General features: G+C 37.9%; 1 protein-coding gene across 3 annotated transcripts; it reads left to right on the forward strand.

Moving 5' to 3' along the window:
• Positions 1-976: 976 nt before the first annotated feature.
• On the forward strand, positions 977-25,543 carry pals2a (protein associated with LIN7 2, MAGUK p55 family member a). Of its 3 annotated transcripts, XM_055210357.2 has the most exons (14): positions 977-1,148; positions 6,039-6,109; positions 10,304-10,394; positions 13,314-13,432; positions 14,348-14,500; positions 16,197-16,346; positions 16,551-16,778; positions 19,071-19,202; positions 19,310-19,406; positions 20,842-20,913; positions 23,398-23,559; positions 23,655-23,857; positions 24,270-24,398; positions 24,489-25,543. In XM_055210357.2, the coding sequence occupies exons 3-14, from the start codon at positions 10,364-10,366 to the stop codon at positions 24,663-24,665; spliced, it is 1,653 nt and encodes a 550-aa protein (XP_055066332.2). In that variant the 5' UTR covers positions 977-1,148; positions 6,039-6,109; positions 10,304-10,363; the 3' UTR covers positions 24,666-25,543. The 3 variants fall into 3 exon arrangements, with proteins under 3 accessions (XP_055066332.2, XP_073728039.1, XP_055066333.2); XM_055210358.2 differs by lacking the exon at positions 10,304-10,394 and having other exon boundaries at positions 984-1,148; XM_073871938.1 differs by lacking the exons at positions 6,039-6,109; positions 10,304-10,394 and having other exon boundaries at positions 981-1,148.
• Positions 25,544-27,352: the final 1,809 nt, after the last annotated feature.

The following is a 27,352-nucleotide window of genomic DNA, read 5'->3' on the forward strand; positions in this document are numbered from 1 at the left end:
TATAATAATCAGAATTATTGAGATTTTAAAGGTGTGTAGTACAATGTTTATTGATTTATTCTGTCTTAACCTGTTTAAGGTATGGGAAAAGAGCCAGTCCTGACACCGTATTTTTGGATTTGCTGTCGAAAGAGACACCAGAGAACATTTCTGATTAAGCAGGTAGTAATGATGACATGTCAATTTGGTGATGGAGGATTACATGGTTTCAGTGATGACCAGAGGGTGGCAGTATGCAGCTTTAAACGTTTTCTCTGACACTTGTGTTCTCACTTTGATCATATCATATGTTGTGTTGTTCAGTATTCAGTGCTTGTGCATTAAATCCATTACAAAAATTAATGTTAGTAGTAGTATTTTATATTGCAGACATAAATGATAGTAACTTGAGAAAGTAAACAGATTCTTTAATTTGTGTTTTCTGATTGGTGTTTTATATAATAATTACTTAACAATAATATCTGACAGCTTTTCTAATACTTTAACTGCGCTTTGTCATTGTTTTTTCTTTTGCGTAATCGACGGGGTAATTTGTACAATATGTAAAACAACTAAAACAGATTAAGATATTTAGGACAAAATAATTATGAGCTGGAGTTTTATAAAATAGCCCGCCGAGTCTTTGGATAACAGAAAACAAGCAAATATGTGATGCATTGTCATGGAGTAAATGTAGTAAAAATACAAAAGAATAAAACATTTTTATTTGATTCTAGTTTTAAAACCTTTTTTATAAAATATGTGCATTTCTGTTACTGTGAATTAATTTATTCTGTCTAAATGAATTATATTTTATTAAATCATAAGCAATTTTGTAAAACTATGCTGCAGGAGGATACACCCTTACCTAACAAAGCAAATAATGGGCGGAGAAGTTAAGAACTCGCCTCACATATTTCTCAAATGAGTCGCTCTTGCACAGCCATGATAGTAACTACAGAACAACCCACTGTATTGGGGGCGTGTCCGCTTTATGTTCCATTGCTTTGATTGGCCATTTCGCTCTGGCGTCATCGAAAGGGGTCAGTCCGATCGTTTTGACTGACACACAGCGCTGGAGAGGAGAAGTGTCTTGTTCTGTCTTCTTTAGAAATTAATGGGGTTTTAAATTCTTCAAGGGAACACAGATCCACCCGGTGGTCAGTGAGGTAAGTCTTAATTGACTGGGTGACAACTGATCTTGCGATTGTAGGTGCGGGTGCCCGTGTGGGTCATGAGGGGGTCTACACGTGGCTATCTATACAGCTGTCTGGGGACACTTTTGATTGGAGCGCTAACCAGCTAAATCCAGTTAGCCGTCTACTAATAAACAGCTGATTGGTGCTAGCGTGCGGCGGCTACACTAGGATTACAGCTAACTTCTGCATATAATCCAATCCACGAATTAAAGAACCTCGTCAACTGTGTGCTTGAGCCATATATAGTAACTTAAGTACATGAAAGCGTTACGTACGCGTATTAGAACGGTTTTAGCACAGCACGAGCAATGTGATCTGTGAGTCCCACGCGCTGCGCGTTTCCTGCAAGTTGAATGGGCCGCACGTGCGGTGGTGTTGCCATCATAAATTATACGAAAGTAATGTTAGTGTGTGTACGCGGGTTCAGAATGACTGAAAACATTTAACAAAATGAGCACTTTGACATTTCCCGAAGAGTAAAGTCAACGTTATTGTCTGCACGCAGCAATAAGAGCAGCTCAATTCGACAGTCAGTAAATACCCTTGTTGCGTTATAATAACTTGTTTACAACGCAAAGTTTAACCATATAGTTTGTTGATTACTTAACATTACGGTTAGATGTCTGTAATGTAACGCCATTTGTTATATCCTCGAAAACCTCAAAGAGACACCAACAGTCATTCACATTGTACAGTAACTTACGCCGTGTAATAAGACAACGTGCTCATTGTTCACGTGTTGCAGAACTTGTTAACACGCAGTTTGATTTTTGTATCCTATATAACCTGGCTGTTTCCGTGTCTGGATGGGGTATAATTCATACTAAAATGCTTACCAATGTAAGGTTATATTAAAGTACGCCGTGATGATGATTTTAAAAAGATGTTTATCCGCGGTGTTACACTGGAAAATGCAGTTTTATTACCTTTTGTCTGTTTTAAAACTCAATAAAGCAGCTCCGCTTCACCCACGTTGGTTATTCCTGTTAAAAAGGTTGTTAAGTGATATTATACAACAGTTCTTTCTGGTTCTCGAATCTGATTGGCTAAGAGCTATACGATATTGTACTGATAACGGCACTGTAACCGCTTCACCTTTCGTATTATTCCGCCACCTAGTGAATGGAGGTCCTAAGCAGGCTCATCTCTGAATGGAAAAACACAGACGCGCTGTTTGAATCACTCTCCGTGTGTGTGTCTCGTTAGTTTACTAGCTCATAAATCAGTCTGTGAATCCCCAATCAGAAGTATTATTCCGTCAAAGATCAGCGCTCTTGGATGTTACGTTAAAGTTAATGGGAGAAATGTCTTGTCACATCGTGTGGACGATTAACACTTGGAAAGAGGAATATAAACACTCGTTTTTTTCTGGAGCTATATCTTTTATAAGAACGCGAAAACACCGTGGAACTGCAGGTAAGCCCCGCAGCTTTTAAATGTGGACATTGATCATTTACTTTATCGTGACGTGACTATTAAAACATATTATGAGATATCGCCACTGGTATATTTATAAGCAGCATGCAAAAACATCTCTCTGACACTTATAAAAAACCGTTTTGTATAGTACTGACAAGAACAAAGTTTAATAATAATAATCGAGTGCTCGTATCGCGTTAAGAATAAATGAGAAAGCAATAGTAACGTTTCACAAGTATAGTTTTATTAACTTTTACCTCGCGCCAAAACAATAACAACACAAAAGACACTAAATATGAATAAAAAAACAAGTACAAGTTTGATCATGACACCAAATACTGATAATTTGATCTCATTTTGACGATCATAAACAAACAAGGCCAACATGAGAGCCAGGGAATCCCTTTCAGAAATGTAGCCCAGAGAGGGCGGTGGTCAGCGGGGCGAGTGAACACTGATGTCCGCTCATGCTTTGGTTCTCATTTGTACCGAATCTCACTAAGCAAACGTTCAAACAGGCGCTATCTTTACTAATCGACTGCAGATTTAAATATAATACAGATACATTCTCGACTGAACTAATCTTAAAATTACACTTTGTGACCAAGAAACGGTAATATAAAGAAACGGCTTTTCCGTCCATTGAGTTGTTATGAGCTTCAAAGCAGCCGAAAGTTTTACCTGTCATTCTGGCCGCCCTCAAATCCGTGGCGGAAGAAGTAGTTCTCAAACAAAGAGGCTTTTAAAATAACTCCGTTGTTGTTTTCTAGTTTTCGTTTTTCAAACGTGTGCCGTCGAACTGTTGTATAAAAGCAATATCGCTCTCGGAGTCGTGTGATATAGCTCTATATCATCACGGCTGTGATTGCCTCCGGCACTCGGCCTGCGGCCTCGTGCCTCTGGCCTAATCACAACCGTGATGATATAGAGCTATATCACACTCCTACTCGAGCGATATTGCTTAACTACACATGTCCTACACACTTGTTCAAGTCAGTATAAGGACACGTGATTGTGTATGACTGAATTTAAAGGTGCATGACTGAATTTAAAGGTGCCATAGAATGTAAAACTGTATTAACAAAGGCACAGATGAATAATAAAAGCTCTGTAACGTTACATAGAAATAACATATCGTGAGCCTCAAACGCGTTTGTTTCCTAATTTTTATGTAAACCTTGTGCAAGATAAAGACTGCTGGAAAACAATCTTACCATAACACCGACTGTGGTGTCACAGTCGAGATCAGTGGCGGCCGGTGACTTCTTTTTCGAGGGTGCACAACGCGAAGCTCGTCACAACATGTATGTAGCCCGTCATGTGTGTGGTTCGTCATTTCAAAATGTGTGTTTGTTTCGTCATGTGGACCATGTGCATCACGTGTCTTGTCGGGGTAGGTGCCTGCTGCTCACGCGTCTAAACGGTTTGTGATAGAGGAGACGCTCATGTTTGCCAGATTCTTGCATAATCTCATGCGTAATCAGAGTTTACTGTTAACTGAGTATCTTGCGGGTATTTTGTGAACGTAAGCATCTCTTTTCTCATAAACGATTTTGACGCGTGTGCAGCGGGCACTTCTTTTGACGGGACGAGTGATGCGGATGGTTCGAGTGACGCCCCAAACACTTATTTTGACTTTGCAAAATATAAGGAAAGTCACCAGCCGCCACTGGTTGAGATGTATGCCCCAAGTTGTTAAAATGTTTACTAACTGACATGAGCCTCAGAGCAGAGCTCAACATTATTATTCATGACCCTTCCAAATAGGTCAAAAATAGACAATTTTTTTCAAAGGACAAATTCTAGGGTAATAAATGGACATGTAAAATGTTTCTGGATAATTGCACTTACTAAAGTCACATACTTTCTATGTAAATATCAAAGAACAATTTAACTTATTATTTCAATGCGTTCTTTGGCACCTTTAAATCTTTAACATTTTGAATAAAAGTCATTTTATTATCATATTTGTGACACTGTCTGTGAAATCACTGTCTGTGAAATCACTGTGTTTCACTTTAATTTCAAGAAGTTAAGAACTCGCCTCACAAATTTCTCAAATGAGTCGCTCTTGCACAGCCATGATAGTAACTACAAAACAATCCACTGTATTGGGGGCGTGTCCACGTTACGTTCCATGGCTTTGAGTGTCTTGACTGACACACAGCACTGGACAGGAGAAGTGTCTTGTTCTTTTTGGGTAAACTAATATTTTTAAGTCAAATCAACTAAAATTTTTTATTTACTTTATAAGTTGAACAAAAAAATTTTTTTTACAGTGATGGTTTGATGGTATTTCATTTATTTAATGACAAAAATTCAACTTTGGTTTTAGATTAAAAACCTAAAATGGTCATGCAAAAACGATTTGTTTTGGCTAATCATCAACATCGCTGTGTTTCTATTAAGTTTGAACTGAAACCAGCTTGTGCAAACATCTCATGTTGTTTGTTTGTGTTTTTATGTTTCATAATATGAGCTTACGGTTACATGTTCCTCCACTTTGAAACATCTTGGCATAGTTTTGCTCTCTTCAGCTTTTTGGCCTCTGGCTACTTGTGAGAACATATGTACTGGCTGAAACAAAACCAAATCTGCGATCACTGATCATGTCACTGTGATTTTATTAACTGTTATTTTTAATGTTTTATTGTTGTTTCTGCTGTTTGTCTTTTGCTTTATTGGTGGTGGTGATATATGTAGCCTAACCAGGGACAGGGGTTGCAAATTAGCTTCGGTTAGAAACCCTATGTGCAACACATCTGTTCAAGTTACTGTAACCTGTTACAATGTGTCTCTCTGCATTGTCCCTGACAAATAAACAAATAAATAAAATAAATACTCTACACCAGACTGCACATTGTGTACTGTATGTTTCGGAGAAAATCACAGAGATGAGTCAGCACCTGATAACTATTCACAGTTTGGTCCTGTAGCTTATCTGGTAAAGCATGGCGCTAGCAACACCTGGATCATAGGTTCAATTCCCAGGGGAAACAATTAGATTAATATTAAGTGCATTGTAATTAAGTAATAAAGTTTATGAGTTCCTATAAAATTTCACATCTGATATAACAATTATTAGTCACTTGAAACCTGAATTGGAAGTCATTTGAAGTCCATTCACCTTCCTTACGACACAAATCAAGTGGGTTCTAGAAGCATTTCTAAACTTAATCTCTGTAGTTCTCTTAAAGTACTTCTTTTAAGTCATTGTAGCAGGATAATTTAAAATAGTGTAAACCAACTCCACCCTCTGCGAGCATGTGGAAGTGTTTTTATTTACAATCAGAGGAACTTTGCACAGTCAATAAACCACCAAAGCCCCATATTTAGACATGTGTCAGTCATTTGTTTGAAACTAAATGTTGCGCTTAAAACCCCAAGTTCACAATGCCTACAGGTGGGCCTAATTTTTTATTAAAACATCTTCTGTCACAGGTGTTTGTTGTCTTCATGAGCTCCAGATGAGAAGAGAGTGAGCAGAGGTTCAGTGAACATTCATTGTGCAGGTGAGTTAAAGGGTTAATAGATGTGATGTGCTATTAAAATGTATTGCTATTGTATTATTGGGGTTTGTGAAGTGGTGAAAGCTTAAAAATGGACACGTTGCATTTTAAAATGTACACTTTTGGCTGGCTTTGCATTAAAGGTCCACTGTGTAGATTTTTAGCAGCATCTAGCAGTGAGATTGTGAATTGCCACCAACGACACAATCCCCAGCTCTCCCCTCCTTTTAAAGACACACTATGCAGTTATTTTACCTTAATATAACAGCTTCAAAGTTATTTCAGTGGTAAACAAAGTCATAGTAGGGCAAATCATCCTCCTGTTGAAGCTCAGGGAGGACGCCGCTAGCAAAACCGCCAATGCAAGCTTGAGAGAACCGCCCCTGACAAATCTTGCGAGAATCACGACTTGCTTTACGGCAACGACGTCACACACGTTAGGCTTCTTCGACTTTGTGTGGCGCTGCGGGAGCCGACCGCCGGATGACGTCAGGGTGCCGCGAGAATGATCCGAGACGGCGCTTTGACGTCGTCCGGCTGTCGGTTCTTGTAGCGCTGCATGAAGTCGATCAAGCCTATAACAACAACTGCGCGCGCGAATTTGAGACGTGAGCTAAACAATTTAAAAGTTAAGAGTGCGTTCGGAAGAGAGTAGGAAATGAGAATCTGACCGCGTTAGGAAGCGGACAAGAGTCCCACTCGGTCAGGTTTTTACTCGTTGGCGTGAGCTAAAAGACAGCACTGGATGGGATGCTGATCTGGCGATCTTGTTGATGGACTAGTAAGTAAATCTCTCATTTGTAAACTTGTTTGCGGTCTATGTTGTATGTTGTTGCGCTTGCTTGTAGTATGTCATGCGATTATCATGACAACAGTCGTCAATATCTCACATAATTATCAGGACATAAATAAGCCTAGAGGTTGTAAATAGTGTAAACATGCACAATTTGCAAACTATTATGAGAAATAGCAATAATCGTGTTCAGTGACATTATAACGAACAACGTTATGAAATAATGCAACGTACACAATTAACTTTGTCATGGCATTTTGTAATGTTTACTTGTGATTTAGCTGCAATCATGTAAAAACGTTATAAGCTAGCAAACGCGTTACTTTATTATTATATGCACTCTACACTTGGAATAAACTTCTTATTATCCTATTACCATCATCTGTAGTTTAGTAGACTATGCAGTAGCCTAATATTTGTATGAAATTGTGAAACATTACCTGGTCATTATCTTCGGAGTACTAGAGTGGGAAATTACGACAGTTGCAAGTATTCTCCAGCGAATCTTGGGGGCTGTTTACACTTGGTATTAAGATGTGTTTTCATCGATTGGATCACAAGTGGACGAGAGAGACGCATTACGTTTACACCTGGTATTTAAATCCGTCTCTTTTGTCCACTTTCGACCGCTTCTGTCCTGAATACTATGAGGGGGTGGTCTGTTAGACGGTGGGCGAGTCTCTCTGCTGTCATTCAAACCCGAAAGGGAGTAATTATGAGTTTATATGGATGCAAACTAATATTAGGTCGGAGTGCACTGCTTGTTTAGCAAGTAAACATGCTGCACAGTGTTTTGTACATGAGTATGTAAGAGCTTTCTTTGAATTTTCAGCGCAATTGATGAAATAGGATTGCGCAACCTTCACACGCTTTCAAAACGAAACTACGGAGATCAGCCGCTTAGTTTTATCAATGAAAGGCTAAAAATAGCGCTGTTCACCGAATGTTCACGCCAGAAGTCAAAAAAGACGTAAAACTTGTGTTTAATACCTCAGATTAGATAAATGGGCGGAGAGAAGGCGGTCGCGTGTGGCTGTTCGAACGCATTCAACCACATGTGCGTTCCGCAACTCCAAAGCGATCGGATCGAAAGTGGTTTCGACCACCTCTGGATGTGGTTGAAAGTGGTCGAAAGTGGACGAGCTCAAAACGTTTTGAACACCGTTTACACCTGGCATTAACGTTGTCCACTTGTGATCCGATCAACGAAAACACATGTTAATGCCAAGTGTAAACAGCCTCTAGGGGTCGCTGTTTGACAAAAACGCAGAAACTGCATAGAACGGCTTTAAAAAACATAGAGAAGCTACGGTAGCCGCCACAGGACAAACATGTAATCGTCTGAGACAACGTAGTGACAAAAAACGCTCTATAGAACAGTTTGTACATTTAGGGCTACTGTAAAAAACATGGTGGCGCAAAATGGCGACTTCCTTGTAAACGACCCGCAGTGTATGAAGACAAAAACTGCTTATTCTAAGGTCATAAAAACAATACAGTTAATTTTGTAAGGTTTTTGATTAATAATATTGATTATTAATGATTATTTATTGTAAGGTGCACAGACAAAAACACAAACTGGTACTAGTGTTGTGTGTATGTCTGAATTATTAGCAAAAACAGATCCAGGTTTAGTTTACAGATTATATCTGAACGCATGTGTCTTAGGTGCTAGTGTTGGGCGATATGCCACATTTTGAGATCGTCCTATTGTCAGCCTGTGAGATCGCCAATACACGATAGTATCCGGGGATGGGGCAGTAGTTTGGTCATTTATTTGTTAAGTTTATACTTATTTATGACAAGTCACTTGATTGGTGGACAAAAATAGAAGCAGGGGCAACACTGTCATGACCGCAACCTTCTTAAAACTGATGCCATTAATTAATCTGCGTCATTAAGTCAAGGCGCTCTAAAATTTCCAGCGTACCAGGGCGTGGGAACAACAAACTCGCTGGTTTTAACCCTCTGCACATCTAACAACCTGCAAGCAAATATCAAAACCGCACGCATTACAAGTTCAGGTGCTAGAAGGAGTCCATGTCGTGTGCATTCAGGTTCAAGCAAGAGTCCAAGACACGCGCATTGAGTCCATGTGCATGCGAGAAGGAATCCGTGCGCTTTACTAGCTCTCTTGCGCAAAGTAAAGCCCACAAACCCTCTTATGCGAGGAAACGCATGTTAATGTGAAACTATAATTATGATAATAATAACTATCGCCATGAAAGCACTCTATTAGCGATATGTCTGACAATCGTCGATACACAATACTATCGTCTATCGGCACAACCCTACCAGGTGCTCTTCTCTAATCCTATGGAGAGATTGTTTAGGGTAAAGTTGATGTGTTGTGTGTAAACTTCCTTTCTTTTCTCACCTCACTTATAGTTCAAGAGGCCTCTGGCAGGGTGGTAAATTCAAATGGATTAAAATAATTGACTTAAATAAAGAGTAAAGACTATCTGCAGTTTTGTGTAAAATAAAGCTGGTAAAGGGGATGCCGAAATGTAACATACAGTGGCAATAAAAAGTATGTAAACCTTTTGGAATTTCCTAGTTTTCTGAATAAATTTGTCATAAAATGTGATCTGATCTTCATCTAAGTCAAGGGTATTGACAAACATAATGTGTCTAAAAATAATTACATAGCATATTATCATGAAAACATCATCCCAACTGTAAAGTATGGTAGAGGAAACATCATGATTTGGCCTGCTTTGCTGCATCAGGGCCTGACCAGCTTTCAGTCCTTGAGGGGAAGATGAATTTCCAAGTATATAAGACAATTCTTCAGGATAATGTGAGAATGCATGTACGTCAGCTGAAACTGTGTAGAAGGTGGGCGATGCAACACGAAAATGAGCAAAAACACCAGAGCAAGTCCACAACAGAATGGCTCAGAAAAACAAAATCCGCCTTTTTGGGGTGCCCAAGTCAGAGCCCAGACTGCAACCCAACAGGATTAACTTGAAGAGGGCCATACATGAATATGACAGAGCTAAAGCAATTCTGCCTGGAAGAATGGGTTAAAATTGATCCACAGCTACAGGAAGCACCTGGTTGAGGTTATTGCTGCCAGGGGGGTTCAACCAGTTATTAATTTTTAAAGGGTTCATTTACTTTTTCCACTGCCATTTTGAATGTTGAATGAGTGTGTTCAATAAAGACATGAAAGATCAGACATTTTTTGTTATTATTTTTAGACACATTGTGTTTGTCAATACCATTGACTTGGATGAAGATCAGATTACATTTTATGACAAATTTATTCAGAAAACCATACAATTCCAAATTGTTCACATACTTTTTTTGCTACTGTAAACCCCACTCTGTCCTTTTTTGCTTTAAGGGTTAATGGAAACATGCTCATGGACTATGTCTTATTGCTTTATCCTGTCCCCCAGGTGCTCGATTCTCGTTACTATCCAAGACGATTTTTGTCTTAGCCCTGCGATATAGGAATAATGACTCTGGCCAATGCCAAATCTGGCACAGGTAAGCACCCTGGAACCTGTTTCAGGTTTATAGGATGCTATATTCTTGCATTATCCAATAAAATGGGGCAGTGTTCACGGCTTAATATCAGAATTGCCTGTTAGAAAGTGATCAATTGTGCTTTTTAGGGTATGACTGTTCTTATTTGCTCATATTAAAAGTTAGGCCTTTAAGCAAACCTCTTTGGTGAGTAGCTTGTTCTGCATGCTTTGTGCTCTGTACATGAATAATAGTTTAAGTCATGCAGTTTTTTTGAGGAGAGATGCACTATAACCTTCCTGGTGGATGACTAGAATGTTACTCAAACTTACTCATCCTTTCAGCTATACAACACTTTCTCTCAAATGTAACCTCCTTGGTCAATACCAGCTCAACAGAGTTTTAACACACCCTGCCTCTATAGAGAAAGAAACGAGCAGGTTGGTGTGGTTATAGAAAAGTGCTGATGAAAGGGAATGTCGTGGATTGAATTTCTTCCAGGTATGACTCTCAGATCAGTGTTTTTTTTTTTTACAGTCGGTTCCACTGACACACCACTTTCTCTGCTGATGTATGTTGCTTTATTGTGGGAGAGGTCTTGGTGTGGGTGGAAATGAATCATGTTTGTGCTATGCAAATGAGGCCACTTCGTGATGAATATGCACTTTCCTAGCCTGTTGTTTATAATTGAGTGCTTTCTGATTCAGTAATGCATATAAATTGTTTTGTGATTGTCGGTTACTGGATAGCAGTAGGATTGCTTTGTATTGGTTTAAACAGGGTTGACGATGATGGGTGGATTGAAATGCGGTTACTCTTGGAGAAGCATCTTGCCACAGTTTTTATGGATTTATTAATTTATAGATTTTATAGACTGTTTCATCGGATGCACGTGCGGTGACGCGATTCCGTGGACTGCACTTTACTTCCGGTTTCAGTTTTTTTAATGGTCTGACTAGTTGCTAAACTGAACTCTTGAACATACCTTGTCATAGGTAATCTATGTGTTGTATAACTTTGTTATTACAAAGTTTCCGTTCCACTACATCCCAAAATGCTCTATTGGGTTGAGATCTGGTAACTGGTGGGGGCCAGTTTAGTACAGTGAACTCATTGTCATGTTCAAAAAACAAATTTGAAATGATTCGAGCTTTGTGACATTGTGCATTATCCTGCTGGAAGTAGCCATCAGAGGATGGGTACATGGTGGTCATAAAGGGATGGACATGGTCAGAAATAATGCTCAGGTAGGCCGTGGCATTTAAATGATGCCCATTTGGCACTAAGGGGCCTAAAGTGTGCCAAAACAACATCCCCCACACCATTACACCACCACCAGCAGCCTGCACAGTGGTAACAAGGCATGATGGATCCATGTTCTCATTCTGTTCACGCTAAATTCTGACTCTACCATCTGAATGTCTCAACAGAAATCGAGACTCATCAGAACAGGCAACATTTTTCCAGTCTTCAACTGTCCAATTTGGTGAGCTTGTGCAAATTGTAGCCTCTTATTCCTATTTGTATTGGAGATGAGTGGTACCCGGTGGGGTCTTCTGCTGTTGTAGCACATCCGCCTCAAGGTTGTGCGTGTTGTGGCTTCACAAATGCTTTGCTGCATACCTCGGTTGTAACGAGTGGTTATTTCAGTCAAAGTTGCTCTTCTATCAGCTTGAATCAGTCGGCCCATTCTCCTCTGACCTCTAGCATAAACAAGGCATTTTGGCCCACAGGACTGCCGCATACTGGATGTTTTTCCCTTTTCACACCATTCTTTGTAAACCCTAAAAATGGTTGTGCGTGAATATCCCAGTAACTGAGCAGATTGTGAAATACTCAGACCGGCCCGTCTGGCACCAACAACCATTCTATGCTCAAAATTAAATCACCTTTCTTTCACATTCTGACATTCAGTTTGGAGTTCAGGAGATTGTCTTGACCAGGACCACATCCCTAAATGCATTAAAGCAACTGCCATGTCATTGGTTGATTAGATAATTGCATTAATGAGAAATTAAACAGGTGTTCCTAATAATTCTTTAGGTGAGTGTATACTGGTAGTTCCAGTCCTTGATTCTGATTGGTCAGTAGCTGTGTATTATTTACAATAAATCTCATACTGTAAAAAATGCAGCATGACGTTAAAACAGATATATTGACATAACGTATAAAAACAAGTTGAAATTGTTTAACTGGCGTCGTGCCAAACAACACACAGCCGTGACTTATTCCACGATACAGCACAGCCTCTTGTACCTTATTGCTTGAGTAAAAATGACATTGTGTCTTTTTTTTTTAAATAGGCCAAAATAGAGATGTGTATATATATTCACAGTGGTAAGTTGTTTAGAAAGTACCACGTCGTAGCTACCTAATATACAGAAAGCCACTATATATAAGCTATTCACTGTAGCTTGGTTTTCCTAAAAAGTGTAAATCTATGATATTAACAAAACATTGTGTCTCTCACCGACAGTTTGGGAAACCTCTTTGAAAACAAACATTATTGCACTACATTGACGGTGAAATGTCAAACTTTAGTTTTAAAGATTTGGGGACAAGTGCTTATCCCAGTCCCGGACTAAACTGCATGTTTGAGCTGCCTTCATTTAAAAACATCTTAAAAAGCACTTAACATATATCAGTGCCATAGCCATTGTTTTGTCTGTACTGATTTTCTGTATAGTATGTTTGTAAAAACTACTAATAAAACTAAAGTCTAGTCCTGGATTAATCTAAAACCTGTCTGAGGAAACTGCCCCTATATCTACAGTTTTGTGTATAGGATAAACACATACAGTAAGCACTTCATGTGCTTTATCCCACGTCGGATCTGTATGCTAAAACTTGTTTGTCATTAAGAACCCTATTTTGCTTCCTTTGTATATATATTTTTTAAATTTAAGTTTTGATGTAAATGTGTTTTGTGTCACCCCTTAGCCATGCAGCAAGTCTTGGATAACCTCAAGGAACTGCCGCCTTCAACCGGAGCCAAAGACATTGACCTCATCTTCCTCCGTGGTATAATGGAAAGCCCTATAGTCCGTTCCCTAGCTAAGGTATTAGCTTGCTGGCATATGACATGGCTATGATGTGCTATAAAAATAATGAATATTGTTAGGAGTAATTAAGAATAATTCATTTGTTTAAAGTAAATATTCCACTTTCATAAAACATATAAATAATAAGTACTTACTTATAGCAAAAATTTGTAATACCCAAAAGACCGAGCTTTGAGATAATAGCAACAAATCCCTCTTCAGATATCGCGCAGCATATGAACATAGATTGGTAAGCTGGGGTCCTGGGGTTGTTTGCTGGGTCAAAGGTCATCAGAATGTGATGTACAGGAGGCCTCCTCTTATTCTTAATATAGCTGTGTGAAATTGTTTAGGTTGTGAGATATGCTGGTTGAGCTTCACCTTATTTGAAGAGGAACTAACAGTCTATTGCAAGTAACATATTGTATAACCTCCCTAATATGAATCGCTTTGTTGTCTTCCTCACTTTTGTGATTCGCTTTGCATAAAAGCATCTGCTTAAATGTTTACATGTGTACATCTTTATACTAAATAATAATCCACAAGACTAACTGCATCATCTGATTTTTGCTTTGATGTGGTTAATGCTATGCTCCCCTTTTTTCACGGTCCATAATGACACTTAAAATAATTTTTTCTTATTTTTGATTAGTCATCTTAACGTTACAGTTATTAGTGAACTTTACATTTTTGGCAGGCAGATTTTTGCATGCTGATTACAAAACCTTTCAATGTTGAATGTGTGGATATGCATACATTTATATTTATTAGATCATTTGTTATTATGATTTAACCTACAGTTGTTTCATGTCGCAAAACTTGCACCCTTTAAAATGTATTGGTTTAAAATGTGCTTAGTAAATCTAGATTAATCCATTAGTCTGACTCTTGGCAAGTTGCTCAAGTTTTTTTGGCCACTCCCCCATCTCTTAGGCTCATGAGCGATTGGAGGATGTTAAGCTGGAGGCGGTGCAGAGTAATAATGTGGAGTTAGTGAATGAGATCCTGTCTGATATGAGCGGTCTGAGTTGTCATGATGATAACACAGCAGAACTCTGTACCATACTGAAGGAACCGCACTTTCAGGTACCACAAACTCTCTGTGTCTTTGCCTCTTTGGGTCTTTTTTATTATGAAATTTAGTTAATTGGAAATTGATGCTGCCTTACTAGTAAAGCAGAGAATAGGTATGCTAACTTTATCAGTATTTGGACATTATTGTTAGGTTATGCACAGAATTAATAGATTTTAAATTATGAAGGTTTTCATGGACATAAACTTTGTGACTTCTGGAAGCTGTATGACTTCATGACTTTTTTCCAGAGATCAGCTTGAGTTTTAGTGTTATTGTTTACATGAACAAGACACTTGTCTTGGTGATTGAGACTTACAGTGCCATTATGACAACAAAACATATTGAAAAGTATTTATAGTATAAGTAACAAATGGGTCAGTGGCAAGATTAGAAAAACTTGTTTTAAAAGCATGCATCAGGTATATTTCACTGCACATAGTGTATTTATGTTGATTTTATGCAATAAAAAATTACATTTGCACCATTTTTTATGAATGTTGAGATGGAATGGACCTGAAAATGTAAAATGGTGTAACCGCCAATTGCACGAAAGAATGATAAATATTTTATCCACCTTGATGGCCTGTAAGCGTAAACAAAAAAAAAAAAAAAAAAAAATCATCATTTTAAAATAATATTTTATTAGTTATTCCTAAATGTAAATTTGAATGTGTTTTTGTAATATTTGTCCTGGCATATGCTGAAAACTGCTCTGTTTTCTAAATAATCTTTTACAAATTATGTAAAAATTTAAGTATAAAATCATATTAAACTAAACTAGATGATTATATTTTATTCCAAATTTTTTTATGAATATATTAATAGTTTCATCTAAAAAAAATACTAGTTACTCCAATTGACACAGACCGGTTACACCACATTTACATTTTTTGCAATTATCCCCCAAATAATCTTTCCAAATGAAATAAAACCAGAAATTTTACACTTGGTCCTCAAGAAGAGAATGAATGCAAGTAATATGCACTTTTTTTTTTTAATTTAACCCTTTTAAATTTAATTGAACCGTACGGACACAAAATAATTAACGTCACATCATTGACCCAAATATTTATAGAAATAGAAGGACACCTATATATTATTTACAGATACAGTATGTCCAAATGGAAATGTGCCCGGGACCACAAAATCAGTCATATGTAGCATGTGAATATTTGTAGCTATAGCCAACAGTGCATTGTATGGTTTAAAATTAGCGATTTTTTTATACCCAAAACTATTAGGATATTAAATAAAGATCATCTTCCATGAAGATATTATGTAAATTTTCTACTATAAATGCATCAAAAATGTATTTCTCATTAGTAATGTGTGATGCTAATGGCCTTCATTTGGGCAACTTTAAAGACGATTTTCTCAATATTTTGATGTTTTGAACCCTCAGATTTTCAGATGACCAAATATTGTTCTTTTGATCAAATAATGCATCAATAGAAAGATTTTTTTAATCAGCTTTCAATTTCACAAAAATGGACCCTTATGACTGGTTTTATGGTCCAGGGTCACAAATGCATTGTGCAGAAATATTGCTAAAATCTAAAAGTCACAACTGCCGTTCTCTGGATTTATAATTGCTTTTTATCTTTAGTACAATATAATTTTTGGTGTGTGTAAAAAACATTGTAAAATGTATAAACAACAACAGACACATTTGTTTATTAGTGAATGTCATTTAATTCTTGTTTTCAGTCCCTGTTAGAAGCTCACGACAAGGTGGCCTCTAAGTCATATGAAGCTCCTCCCACCAGCACCACCTGCACCAGCATGACCAGCTCATCCCTCATGCCAGCTGACACGGTCCGCATGATCAGCATCCAGAAGAAGGCCGGAGAGCCACTGGTGAGTGACACGTGTTCTCCATTTCACAGAAGATCCGACAGTCCCTATATTGTAGTCCATGCTTTGATTATGATATAGCCTCCATTGTTCATATTGTTTATACTTGTCACACCTTGTAAAACAAGTCACTTTTAAAAGGTGTGACATGAAGAGCTATGAATATTTATTGTATGCTGAGATTCATGGCATACATATCTCTTTTAGGGTGTAACATTCCGGGTGGAGGAGGGCGACCTTGTCATCGCGCGCGTTATGCACGGCAGCATGATTGACAGGCAGGGGATGCTACATGCAGGAGATGTCATCCGGGAAGTGAACGGCCGAGAGGTGGGAAAGGACCCCATGGCCTTACAGCACATGCTGAGGGACTGCAACGGAAGCGTTACCCTAAAAATCCTGCCCAGCTACACGGACGCGCCTCCATCCGCACAGGTCAGCACGCAAGCGACGCAATGCAAAAACACTACATTCACAATTATTTGACTGCACTAAAACTATTAAATTTCCATAATTGTCATAATTCAACAGATTAAAAATATATTTTGATATTTTACTATGTTCTTACCTCAATTTAGACAAGTTAGTGCATCCCTATCTTTGTTCAGTACATGCACTTGGTCTTTGTGCGGCGTGCCGTGGATGTGTTGGCATTTGGCCTAGCCCCATTCACTCCTTAGGATCCAAACAGGGATGAATTAAGAAGCCACCAAACACTTCCATGTTTTCCCTATTTAAAGACATGAGTAGTTACACGAGTAAGTATGGTGGCACAAAATAAAACTTTTGTTTGGAGCCATAGGAGTAGATGGGGCTAGGCTAAATGCTAACACATTCAAGGTGCGCTGTACAAAGATTAAGTGCACTTACTGAAGAAATATGGGTATTTATTAATTGATCTAAGTTGAGGTAAGAACATAGTAAAATATTGAAAAACTGTGATGTTTTCCTTTAAGAAGTGCGAAAAATGTTTTAAGACATCACTGGTTTTTCTTCAATGCCGCTTAGAACCGTTACGGCCCGAGATCGAATTAAGATTATTGGATGCTTCAGGGCACCGACATTCACCCACCTTTATGCTAAAATCTAAAGTTATTGAGCAAAACATAAGAAATTTTAGATTATTTATGGGTCTTTTATTGACCAGTCACTGCATATAAGCATTAGTTTGACATCTTTAGGTAGACAAAGAGCTTAAACAAGACTTGAATTGATGAATGCAAGAATGCATCCTCATGTGAACTGCCAATACCTCTCCAAACCTACGACCTCAATGAGGAGACCGAGAGTACAAAGCCTATCCTGTCCCGTACAGTGTACGTGCCCGTGTCCAATAGTCCTAATTTAGCGCTATGTTAAACCTCCCGGGGGATACAGTACAGTACAGATCTTTGCTTTGCCCTGAACAGGGTTGTGTTATGGATGTACGGCCTGATTCTGTCCTTCAGGAGGTGAAGGAGGTGCCCTGCGGGTGACTTCGAATGCCATCGGGCTGAAACTGAGCATGGTTATACCTATTAATAACACAACCTGTGCTAAGTAGGGCAGATGGGAGGAGCCGGACACACACACACACACACACAATTATTTTTTAGGTCTGAAGAGAGATAGATCCTGAAGGTTTCTCTCAAGAAGCAGTTGTACATGTAAAAGAAAAAAATATGAAATCCATTCCACTTGGCTTATTCTGAGTCCATTATAATTTAAACTCCATTTCGTGTTTTCACTACTTTCGCCCCTCTGTACTCCAGCAACACCACAAGCCAAGGTAAACACAACTTTTAGACTATAAAAGCAGTTGTTTAATTAAAAGGCACCAGAATACAAAAAAATAGCATCTATTCCAGTAAAAAAAAAATTCTGGGGGGACCCACCCACATTTTCGACACCCAGGTGGCATTTGTGCCCTGTCTGAAGCCTTGGAGGATTTCTGGGCAGTGGCATGTAGTCACACACACAAAACTTCTCTGCATTGAGATCTGTTTCGCATGCTTCATTTAAATTGTCTGAAAGGCCTGAAAGCATTTAAAATGATAATTTTTGTGACTATGCAGCACTCAAATGCGTTAAATGCATTTTATGACCCTTAGAATAAAACTAGTGTGTGTTTTGTTGCTGTGCCTTCGATCTGTGGGCATGGGCATGAATGTCAAATTGTTTTTCTCCTGAGAGCAAATTTGTCCTCAACCCACTTTTCCTCAATAAGTATGTATGCAGGGCAAAAATTAACACAGAGAGCAAATGCTTAGGGAGAGGGTTTAAAGGGTATCACTTTTTGTGCCAAACCAAATGTTTCTCTGTTTTAGACATGAACTTTACCTAGCGGTTTGGTATATACTGAAAGCAGACGCTGTATGTTTACAGTCACTGATAAAGATCAGCAGGATCCATAAATATTTCACATGAACACATGCTGTTGTCCTTTATTAAGAGGTCCAACGTGACCTGTATGTGTTTCTGTTGTTTTTTCTGTTAAAGATAGAAGAAAATGGTATTTATTTTTTAGGCTACAGTTTACTAAAGATTAAAGGTTGACAGTTTGAAAGAGGAATTTGCCTCTGGCATTAGTGAATTTATTATATTACATAATCACCTTTAATTTACCGTTTGACATATGTAAGTAGTGTATTATAATTATCCTTTTATTTATTTTTTGATAGAACGCAACAATGATTATAGTAAATTATATGATACAATGTCACAAATAACACACATGTTGCCCTTTAGGTGTATTTGAAGCCACATTTCAATTACAATCCTGACACAGACAACCTGATTCCTTGTAAGGAGGCGGGCCTGGCTTTCTCTAAAGGAGACATATTGCATATAGTGAACAAGGAGGACCCCAACTGGTGGCAGGTAGGAAACACAGGAGCCAGAATCATTTTTTTTTAAGAATTTTGGTTTTGGTCCTGTGACTTGACATGAATAAATGTATTTAAGTCATAGAGTTTTTTTCCTTTTAGGCGTGTAACGTTAAAGGAGGCCTTACTGGACTGATCCCCAGTCAGTATCTGGAGGAGAAGAGGAAGGCGTTTGTAAGGAGAGACTTGGATGGCTCAGGTACAGTGTTGGAATGTAGTTTCTGCTTTATGTTTTAAGGTTTTCATTAGGAAAAATGCCCGTTTTTACAAGATGCAATATAAGTCTCATTTGTGCCAATAATTTATCTGTACAGTTTTACTCAAAAAACTCCATAGATCATTTATTGTATGTCCTAAATGCCCCTATTTGAGTGGGGGCAAAAAAGTGCTGTTTTGCACTTGTATAACCAAAAATGCAATTGGGCGATTCTCACGAAATCCAGACTTAAAATGTGTCCAGCATCAGATTTTTTTTGGCCATATAAGATTAAGGTCTGAACTTACTATAGCCAGTATTTTTAGAGGATTTAAAAATATTTCCTATAGAATTATTTACATTTTTTAGATTAGCATTATCAAAAATTATCATTACTGCAACATGATATTGCATAAAATATATGCATTTACGAACTCATGTTTCGGTAATGAGAACTAAAAAGTTGTCTAGGTACTATGACAAACAAAATTTCAACTTTTATCTGGAGAGAAAAAATATGAACTGCTTACCTGGTAGTCATCTTGAGTATCACAGTCAATTATGTCCCTTCCAACTATTTTTTTTTTTTGAAAATTGTTGTGGAGGATGAGAAAATTTGTCTTGGACACATTTATATTCCTTATTATTTTATCTACATTTACCAATGATCACCAAATACCACATGTTTCTTTACTGTAAATGTTTATAGTATAACATGCACTGAAGCTTTTTATTTTTTAATTTTTGAATTATAAATATTTCCATGTCAAAGAACCAAAATCCAGTCATGGACACATTGCGGTAATAAAATTTCCCCCTTAAATGTGGAAAAAAAAATGTGTTTGTATGATGTCATTTGAAATCTGTGCAAAATAGTACATGAAGAGATGTTTGTAACTGAATGCTTCTTATTTTGATACTCTAACTTTGCATTTACTTTTTTAATCAAAATGTTTCATGACACCTCATAAGTCTAATTTCGCGAGAATCACCCAAATGAGCTACTGATTTCGGTTAAAATAGATCTGATTCCTGTCAACACAGTATGAAACAATAGCACCTTTAGTCGTATTAGTGCTACAACATAGTAACAAACATATTTTAGAAAAGCTTTTGAGTAAAATTATCCCGTCAGTCAGTGGCTGTGGACAGGGCTTTGTTTGTGTGATGTCACATTAACAAGAGAATCAAAACAGCATGAGGCTGCTTTAGTTTAATGAGGATTATAAAAGAAGGAGAGGGTGGATTTTTTTCTCATTGCAGGGTTGTTGTGTTCACAAACTGCTAACACACATTTATGTCCAAATAGTGGATTTTGAATAATGTGCCCCTTATTTCGTGTTGCATGGTTTTCTTTTTTATGCATGTGTGCATAATGTGTCGGTGATGTAAGCACTAAAGCTAATATTCCTGCTGTGGGAATTTTCTGTGTTTTCAGGAATTCTCTGTGGGACATTAACTGGAAAAAAGAAGAAAAAGAAAATGATGTACTTAACGGCGAAGAATGCAGGTTAGGATAGCTGTGGATTGCTTTTTGGTGTTTTGAACAAAAATGTGTTATTTATAAAACATTTATTATACATTTATTCATACATACATATATACATTATCTATAACTATTATTATTTAATAATTTTGGGGCATTTTCAGTCCCTCTAGAAAAACGTGATTATGCGATCGCATGATTCAATGCATAATCAGCCAAAGTCCGCATATTTATGCGGCGGCCGCATTTTTAAAAAAATACTTCGCACTTTCGCGCAGATTTACGCACGCAAAATATGCGGGGCTGCATGACTGCATAATCCCCACATTTTCGTAGCAAAAATCACATATATATTAGCAGAAAGCTGGAAATTTTTGCATTTACTTCACACAAGCGGAGTATGTCCCCTGTTGCCATGGGAACGTTATGAAGTGACATAAATGCATGATGTGTAAACAGTATTTGCAAGTTCTCGCAGTTTTTGCAAGTTCCCGCAATTTCATTGCATAAAAATCACGCGTATTCCATCACATTTTTTAAGAAAACATGCCGCAACATCAAGGATTTTTGCCCGCAACAATCACAAAAAACTTTCTGGAAGGACTGCATTTGGTTTTACTATATATATATATATATATATATATATATATATATATATATATATATATATATATATATATATATATATATATATATATATATATATATATATATTTATATATATATATATATATATATATATATATATATATATATATATATATATATATATACAGTCTTGTTCAAAATAATAGCAGTACAATGTGACTAACCAGAATAATCAAGGTTTTTAGTATATTTTTTTATTGCTACGTGGCAAACAAGTTACCAGTAGGTTCAGTAGATTCTCAGAAAACAAACAAGACCCAGCATTCATGATATGCACGCTCTTAAGGCTGTGCAATTGGGCAAGTAGTTGAATTAGTTGAAAGGGGTGTGTTCAAAAAAATAGCAGTGTGGCATTCAATCACTAAGGTCATCAATTTTGTGAAGAAACAGATGTGAATCAGGTGGCCCCTATTTAAGGATGAAGCCAACACTTGTTGAACATGCATTTGAAAGCTGAGGAAAATGGGTCGTTCAAGACATTGTTCAGAAGAACAGCGTACTTTGATTAAAAAGTTGATTGGAGAGGGAAAAACCTATAAAGAGGTGCAAAAAATGATAGGCTGTTCAGCTAAAATGATCTCCAATGCCTTAAAATGGAGAGCAAAACCAGAGAGACGTGGAAGAAAACGTTAGACAACCATCAAAATGGATAGAAGAATAACCAGAATGGCAAAGGCTCAGCCAATGATCACCTCCAGGATGATCAAAGACAGTCTGGAGTTACCTGTAAGTACTGTGACAGTTAGAAGACGTCTGTGTGAAGCTAATCTATTTTCAAGAATCCCCCGCAAAGTCCCTCTGTTAAAAAAAAGGCATGTGCAGAAGAGGTTACAATTTGCCAAAGAACACATCAACTGGCCTAAAGAGAAATGGAGGAACATTTTGTGGACTGATGAGAGTAAAATTGTTCTTTTTTGGTCCAAGGGCCACAGGCAGTTTGTGAGACGACCCCCAAACTCTGAATTCAAGCCACAGTACACAGTGAAGACAGTGAAGCATGGAGGTGCAAGCATCATGATATGGGCATGTTTCTCCTACTATGGTGTTGGGCCTATTTTATCGCATACCAGGGATCATGGATCAGTTTGCATATGTTAAAATACTTGAAGAAGTCATGTTGCCCTATGCTGAAGAGGACATGCCCTTGAAATGGTTGTTTCAACAAGACAATGACCCAAAACACACTAGTAAACGGGCAAAGTCTTGGTTCCAAACCAACAAAATTAATGTTATGGAGTGGCCAGCCCAATCTCCAGACCTTAATCCAATTGAGAACTTGTGGGGTGATATCAAAAATGCTGTTTCTTAAGCAAAACCAAGAAATGTGAATGAATTGTGGAATGTTGTTAAAGAATCATGGAGTGGAATAACAGCTGAGAGGTGCCACAAGTTGGTTGACTCCATGCCACACAGATGTCAAGCAGTTTTAAAATATTAGTTTAGTGATTCACAGGATTGCTAAATCCCAGAAAAAAAAATGTTTGTACAAAATAGTTTTGAGTTTGTACAGTCAAAGGTAGACACTGCTATTTTTTTGAACACACCCCTTTCAACTAATTGCCCAATTGCACAGCCTTAAGAGCGTGCATATCATGAATGCTGGTTCTTGTTTGTTTTCTGAGAATCTACTGAACCTACTGGTAACTTGTTTGTCACGTAGCAATAAAAAATATACTAAAAACCTTGATTATTCTGGTTAGTCACATATATATATATATATATACACCATTTTGTCCATATATATTATATAAATAGAGTAAATAAAATATCTTTTTGTCCATATAAAAGCACTAAACACAAATCCTTATGTAAAAATGTGAAATAGTTTTTCAAGCCTAATTAAAATTTTCTCTCTGATAGAGTTTGATCGGCACGAGTTACAGATCTACGAGGAATTAGCAAAGATGCCTCCATTCCAGAGAAAAACTCTCGTGCTGATTGGTGCACAAGGTGTGGGCCGGCGGAGTCTCAAGAACCGTCTGATCGTTTTAAACCCTTTACATTATGGAACGACTGTACCTTGTAAGTTTAAAGCATGACTTTAACCAATACTAACATTTCATTGTCACTATAACTAGGAAATCTAACGTATTGAAAATCTCTGATCTCTGTCCCAGTCACTTCGCGTCAGCCACGCGAAGATGAAAAGGACGGCCAGTCGTACTGCTTCGCGTCCAGGGAGGAGATGGAGAGGGACATTAAAGCCAGCCGCTACCTCGAGCACGGCGAGTATGACGGCAATCTGTACGGAACCAAAATCGACTCCATACACGAGGTGGTACGCACGGGCCGCACCTGCATATTGGACGTCAACCCACAGGTGATTTTATTAAAGACGGAGATGTTTGGTTTAGTTTAAATAAATTAAAGATCCATAAAAGGTACTTAAAGGTGCATTGTGTAACTTTTAAAAGGATCTCTTAATAGAAATGCAATATAATATACATAACTATATTATCAGACCTTACATTGTATATTATTACCTTACATGGAAGTCGCTATTTCGCCCTGCTTGTGGACCTAAATGGACAGTTTTATAGCACGCATTTTATCACTATGTTGTCTCAGATTAAGACATTATTTGTCCCATGGTGGCTACCGTAGCTTCTCTATGCGTTTCAAAAGGGAGCGATGAGCTTTGAACTGAGCCATTGGTTGCAATTCACAATCTCACCTCTAGATGCCGCTAAAAACACAGTGGACCTTTAAGACACTTTAAACTTGCTCCACAGGCATTGAAGGTGCTCAAGACTCCAGAGTTTATGCCATTCGTAGTCTTCATCGCTGCCCCGGAGCTGGACACACTCCGGGCCATGCACAAAGCTGTGGTGGATGCTGGGATCACAACCAAACTACTGACGGTCAGTCTCAATTCTTTCTGAACTTATTCATATAAATACTTTGAAATTAAATAAACCGCCTCATACTCCGATTCTCTTCTCATCTCTTAGGAAACGGACCTAAAGAAAACAGTGGACGAAAGTGCAAAGATCAAGCGGGCGTACAGTCACTACTTTGATCTGACTATAGTTAATGACAATCTGGACAAGGCTTTTGAGAAACTACAGGCAGCTGTGGAGCAGCTGACCGCAGAACCGCAATGGGTTCCTCTGAACTGGGTTTACTGAGTCACGTAGTTCCCCAGGCAACCCATCACATCACCTGCATCATCATCATCATCGTCGTCGTCATCAGCAGCACTGATTGGTCAGTGGCACAGGACACAAGTTCACACACTGGACATCCTGTGCCGCTGCCACCTGCTGGTCCAGGAGCACCAGTCACTATGCAAACATACACTAGCTATCCAGCCAGGACAAACATAAAGGAAGTGTACTTATTTATTAACTTTTTTATTTTCTACTGAATGGACGTAGATGTGAGAATGTTACTGGGAGAAAATGTTGACAGATAGGAATTTTTGAATGACTTCATTCGTTTCCGGATCAGCAGCATAAGCTGCATTACAGTAATGAAAGCGGCTGTCTTCACGCTGTTATTTTAGTGTTACATAAGAAATGGTTTACAGTGCAGGTTTCATCTCGTTTATATGTGGATCTTTTTAGAAACTGAATTCAGTCACTACAGTATGTTGAATATTGTAAGCAACCTTGTAGTTCATTCTGCTTTGGACTTACTGTATTAGTGTCATCCTTTAGCATCTTTAAACCTGTGAAATTTAACAGATGCTTTTATAAATGTCAGTTTTAACAATTTATTGTGTTGTTTAAAACATATTGTCAGTATGCAGAATCACTGCTGTATTTAACTACATGTCTCAAAAATGAAATGACTATGTTGAAATGAATTAGACTAGCTTGTGTTATGATCACAAGCAACATAATCTATTGATTCAGACTCATGTGTGTCTGTCTCTATTTCAGGCCCGTTTTAACAGAAAATGTTAACCCACTTGCATATAAACATAAAAATTATATATTTTGCCATACAGAGAGTTGTATTTTCTGAAATTAAACAGCTGTCTAATAAATGAATCTTAATTTTGGAGCACTCTGTTACAAATTTATTATGTTGGCTGTAAGCTGTACCCCTGGGGTGTAAGAGGCCCCCAAAATTTCCCATTGACTTATAATGGGGCAGGAAACATGCCCATATAAGGGGCGAGGTTTGCCGCTTGCAGTCGAGGGAGGAACTGAAGACGGAGCCGTCAAGCCGGACACCTGCTGCTTGCCGTAGTGACGTGTGTGCCGTGTTTCCTTGTTTTTAATCGCGAATGAAGTGAATTAGATGCTGAATTTGATTTTAAAAAAAAACTTTCAATAAAAAGTTGCAATCAGAAACATTTTATATCGAATATTTTAATTGCTGCTTATACTGTATACCCGAAAATAACGGGAAACAAGCCTATATTATTAAAATACCAATAGAGTTTGTTATTTTCATTTTTATTTTATTACACGACACAATATAACATATTTAAGGATATTAAAGTGTTTTTTCCTGTTTTAAAACATGAACTTATAATGTTTATTAGTGGAACTAAAGGTTGGATTAAACTTGAAACGCACGTGATCGTTGTCATCAATGATGCGACCAATCACGTAAAGCTGTTACGTCATCACAACTCAGGGCAGCCGCTCTGGAGAAGCTGCACCGGCTGAGCTAGCCGGCTACTCTCGAAATGCTCTCGCGGTACTTAAAAACCATATGACACAGTCACGTGCCTGCAGCACCACCTGAAGTCGGACAAAAATACTAACCGGAATGCACTGCTTCAAGTCAGCCGCCGATTGGTCTGCGCAACGCCGCATGAAGACGAACACACCTATAGAGATATGGGGGTGGGCTCATTTTACTCAGGCATCCAATCAGTCTCTTAGGATTCTTATTGGGGTATTAAACCACGCCCCTAGCAACCAAATATGAGCAAATTCATGCTAATCATGCTAGCATCATGCTAATCATGCTAGCATCATGCTAACTTTATGCTAATCATACTAACTTCATTCTAGCTTCATGCTAATCATGTTAACATCTTGTTAACTTCATGCTAATCATGTTAGCTTCATGCTAGCTTCATGCTAATCATGTTAGCTTCATGCTAACTTCATGCTAATCATGTTAGCTTCATGCTAACTTCATGTTAATCATGTTAGCTTCATGCTAATCATGTTAGCTTCATGTTAAAGTCATGCTAATCATGCTAGCATCATGTTAGCTTCATGCTAATTATGTTAGCTTCATGCTAGCTTTATGCTAATCTTGCTAACATTATGCTAGCTTCATGTTAATCATGCTAACATTATGTTACCTTCATGCTAATCATGCTAGCATTATGCTAGCTTCATGCTAATCATGCTAGCATTATGCTAGCTTCATGCTAATCATGCTAGCTTAATGCTAATCATGCTAGCATCATGTTAGCCTCATGCTAATTAACATCATGTTAGCTTCATGCTAATCATGTTAACATCATGTTAGAGTCATGCTAATCATGCTAACTTCATGTTAGTCATGTTAGCATCATGATAGCTTCATGCTAAGTTGTCAAAGTCTACTCTCAGACTAGGCTTCCTCAAGCCAACATAAAGTTTGTTAAGACAAACTTTTCTATCTAGTTTATATTCTGGTGTGCACGCCTGGATGACAAGCAGCTCAGGAATTTGAAACTGAGGGGCAACCTTCCGATCTCTCCGAAGAAGCCAATACGGAAGTGATTTAAACAGCAATTCATCGACTGGCCGCTTGAGGCTGGCTCCAAAAGGGAGTTAATTCCCAATGTTAAAATGTCCAACTTTACAGCAGAAAATAATGTGTTTACAGCCTGGTTCAAAAAGTGTTTTGGTCTATATAA

Source organism: Misgurnus anguillicaudatus, chromosome 10 (genome assembly GCF_027580225.2).
Source record: "Misgurnus anguillicaudatus chromosome 10, ASM2758022v2, whole genome shotgun sequence".
Lineage (NCBI taxonomy): Eukaryota > Metazoa > Chordata > Actinopteri > Cypriniformes > Cobitidae > Misgurnus > Misgurnus anguillicaudatus.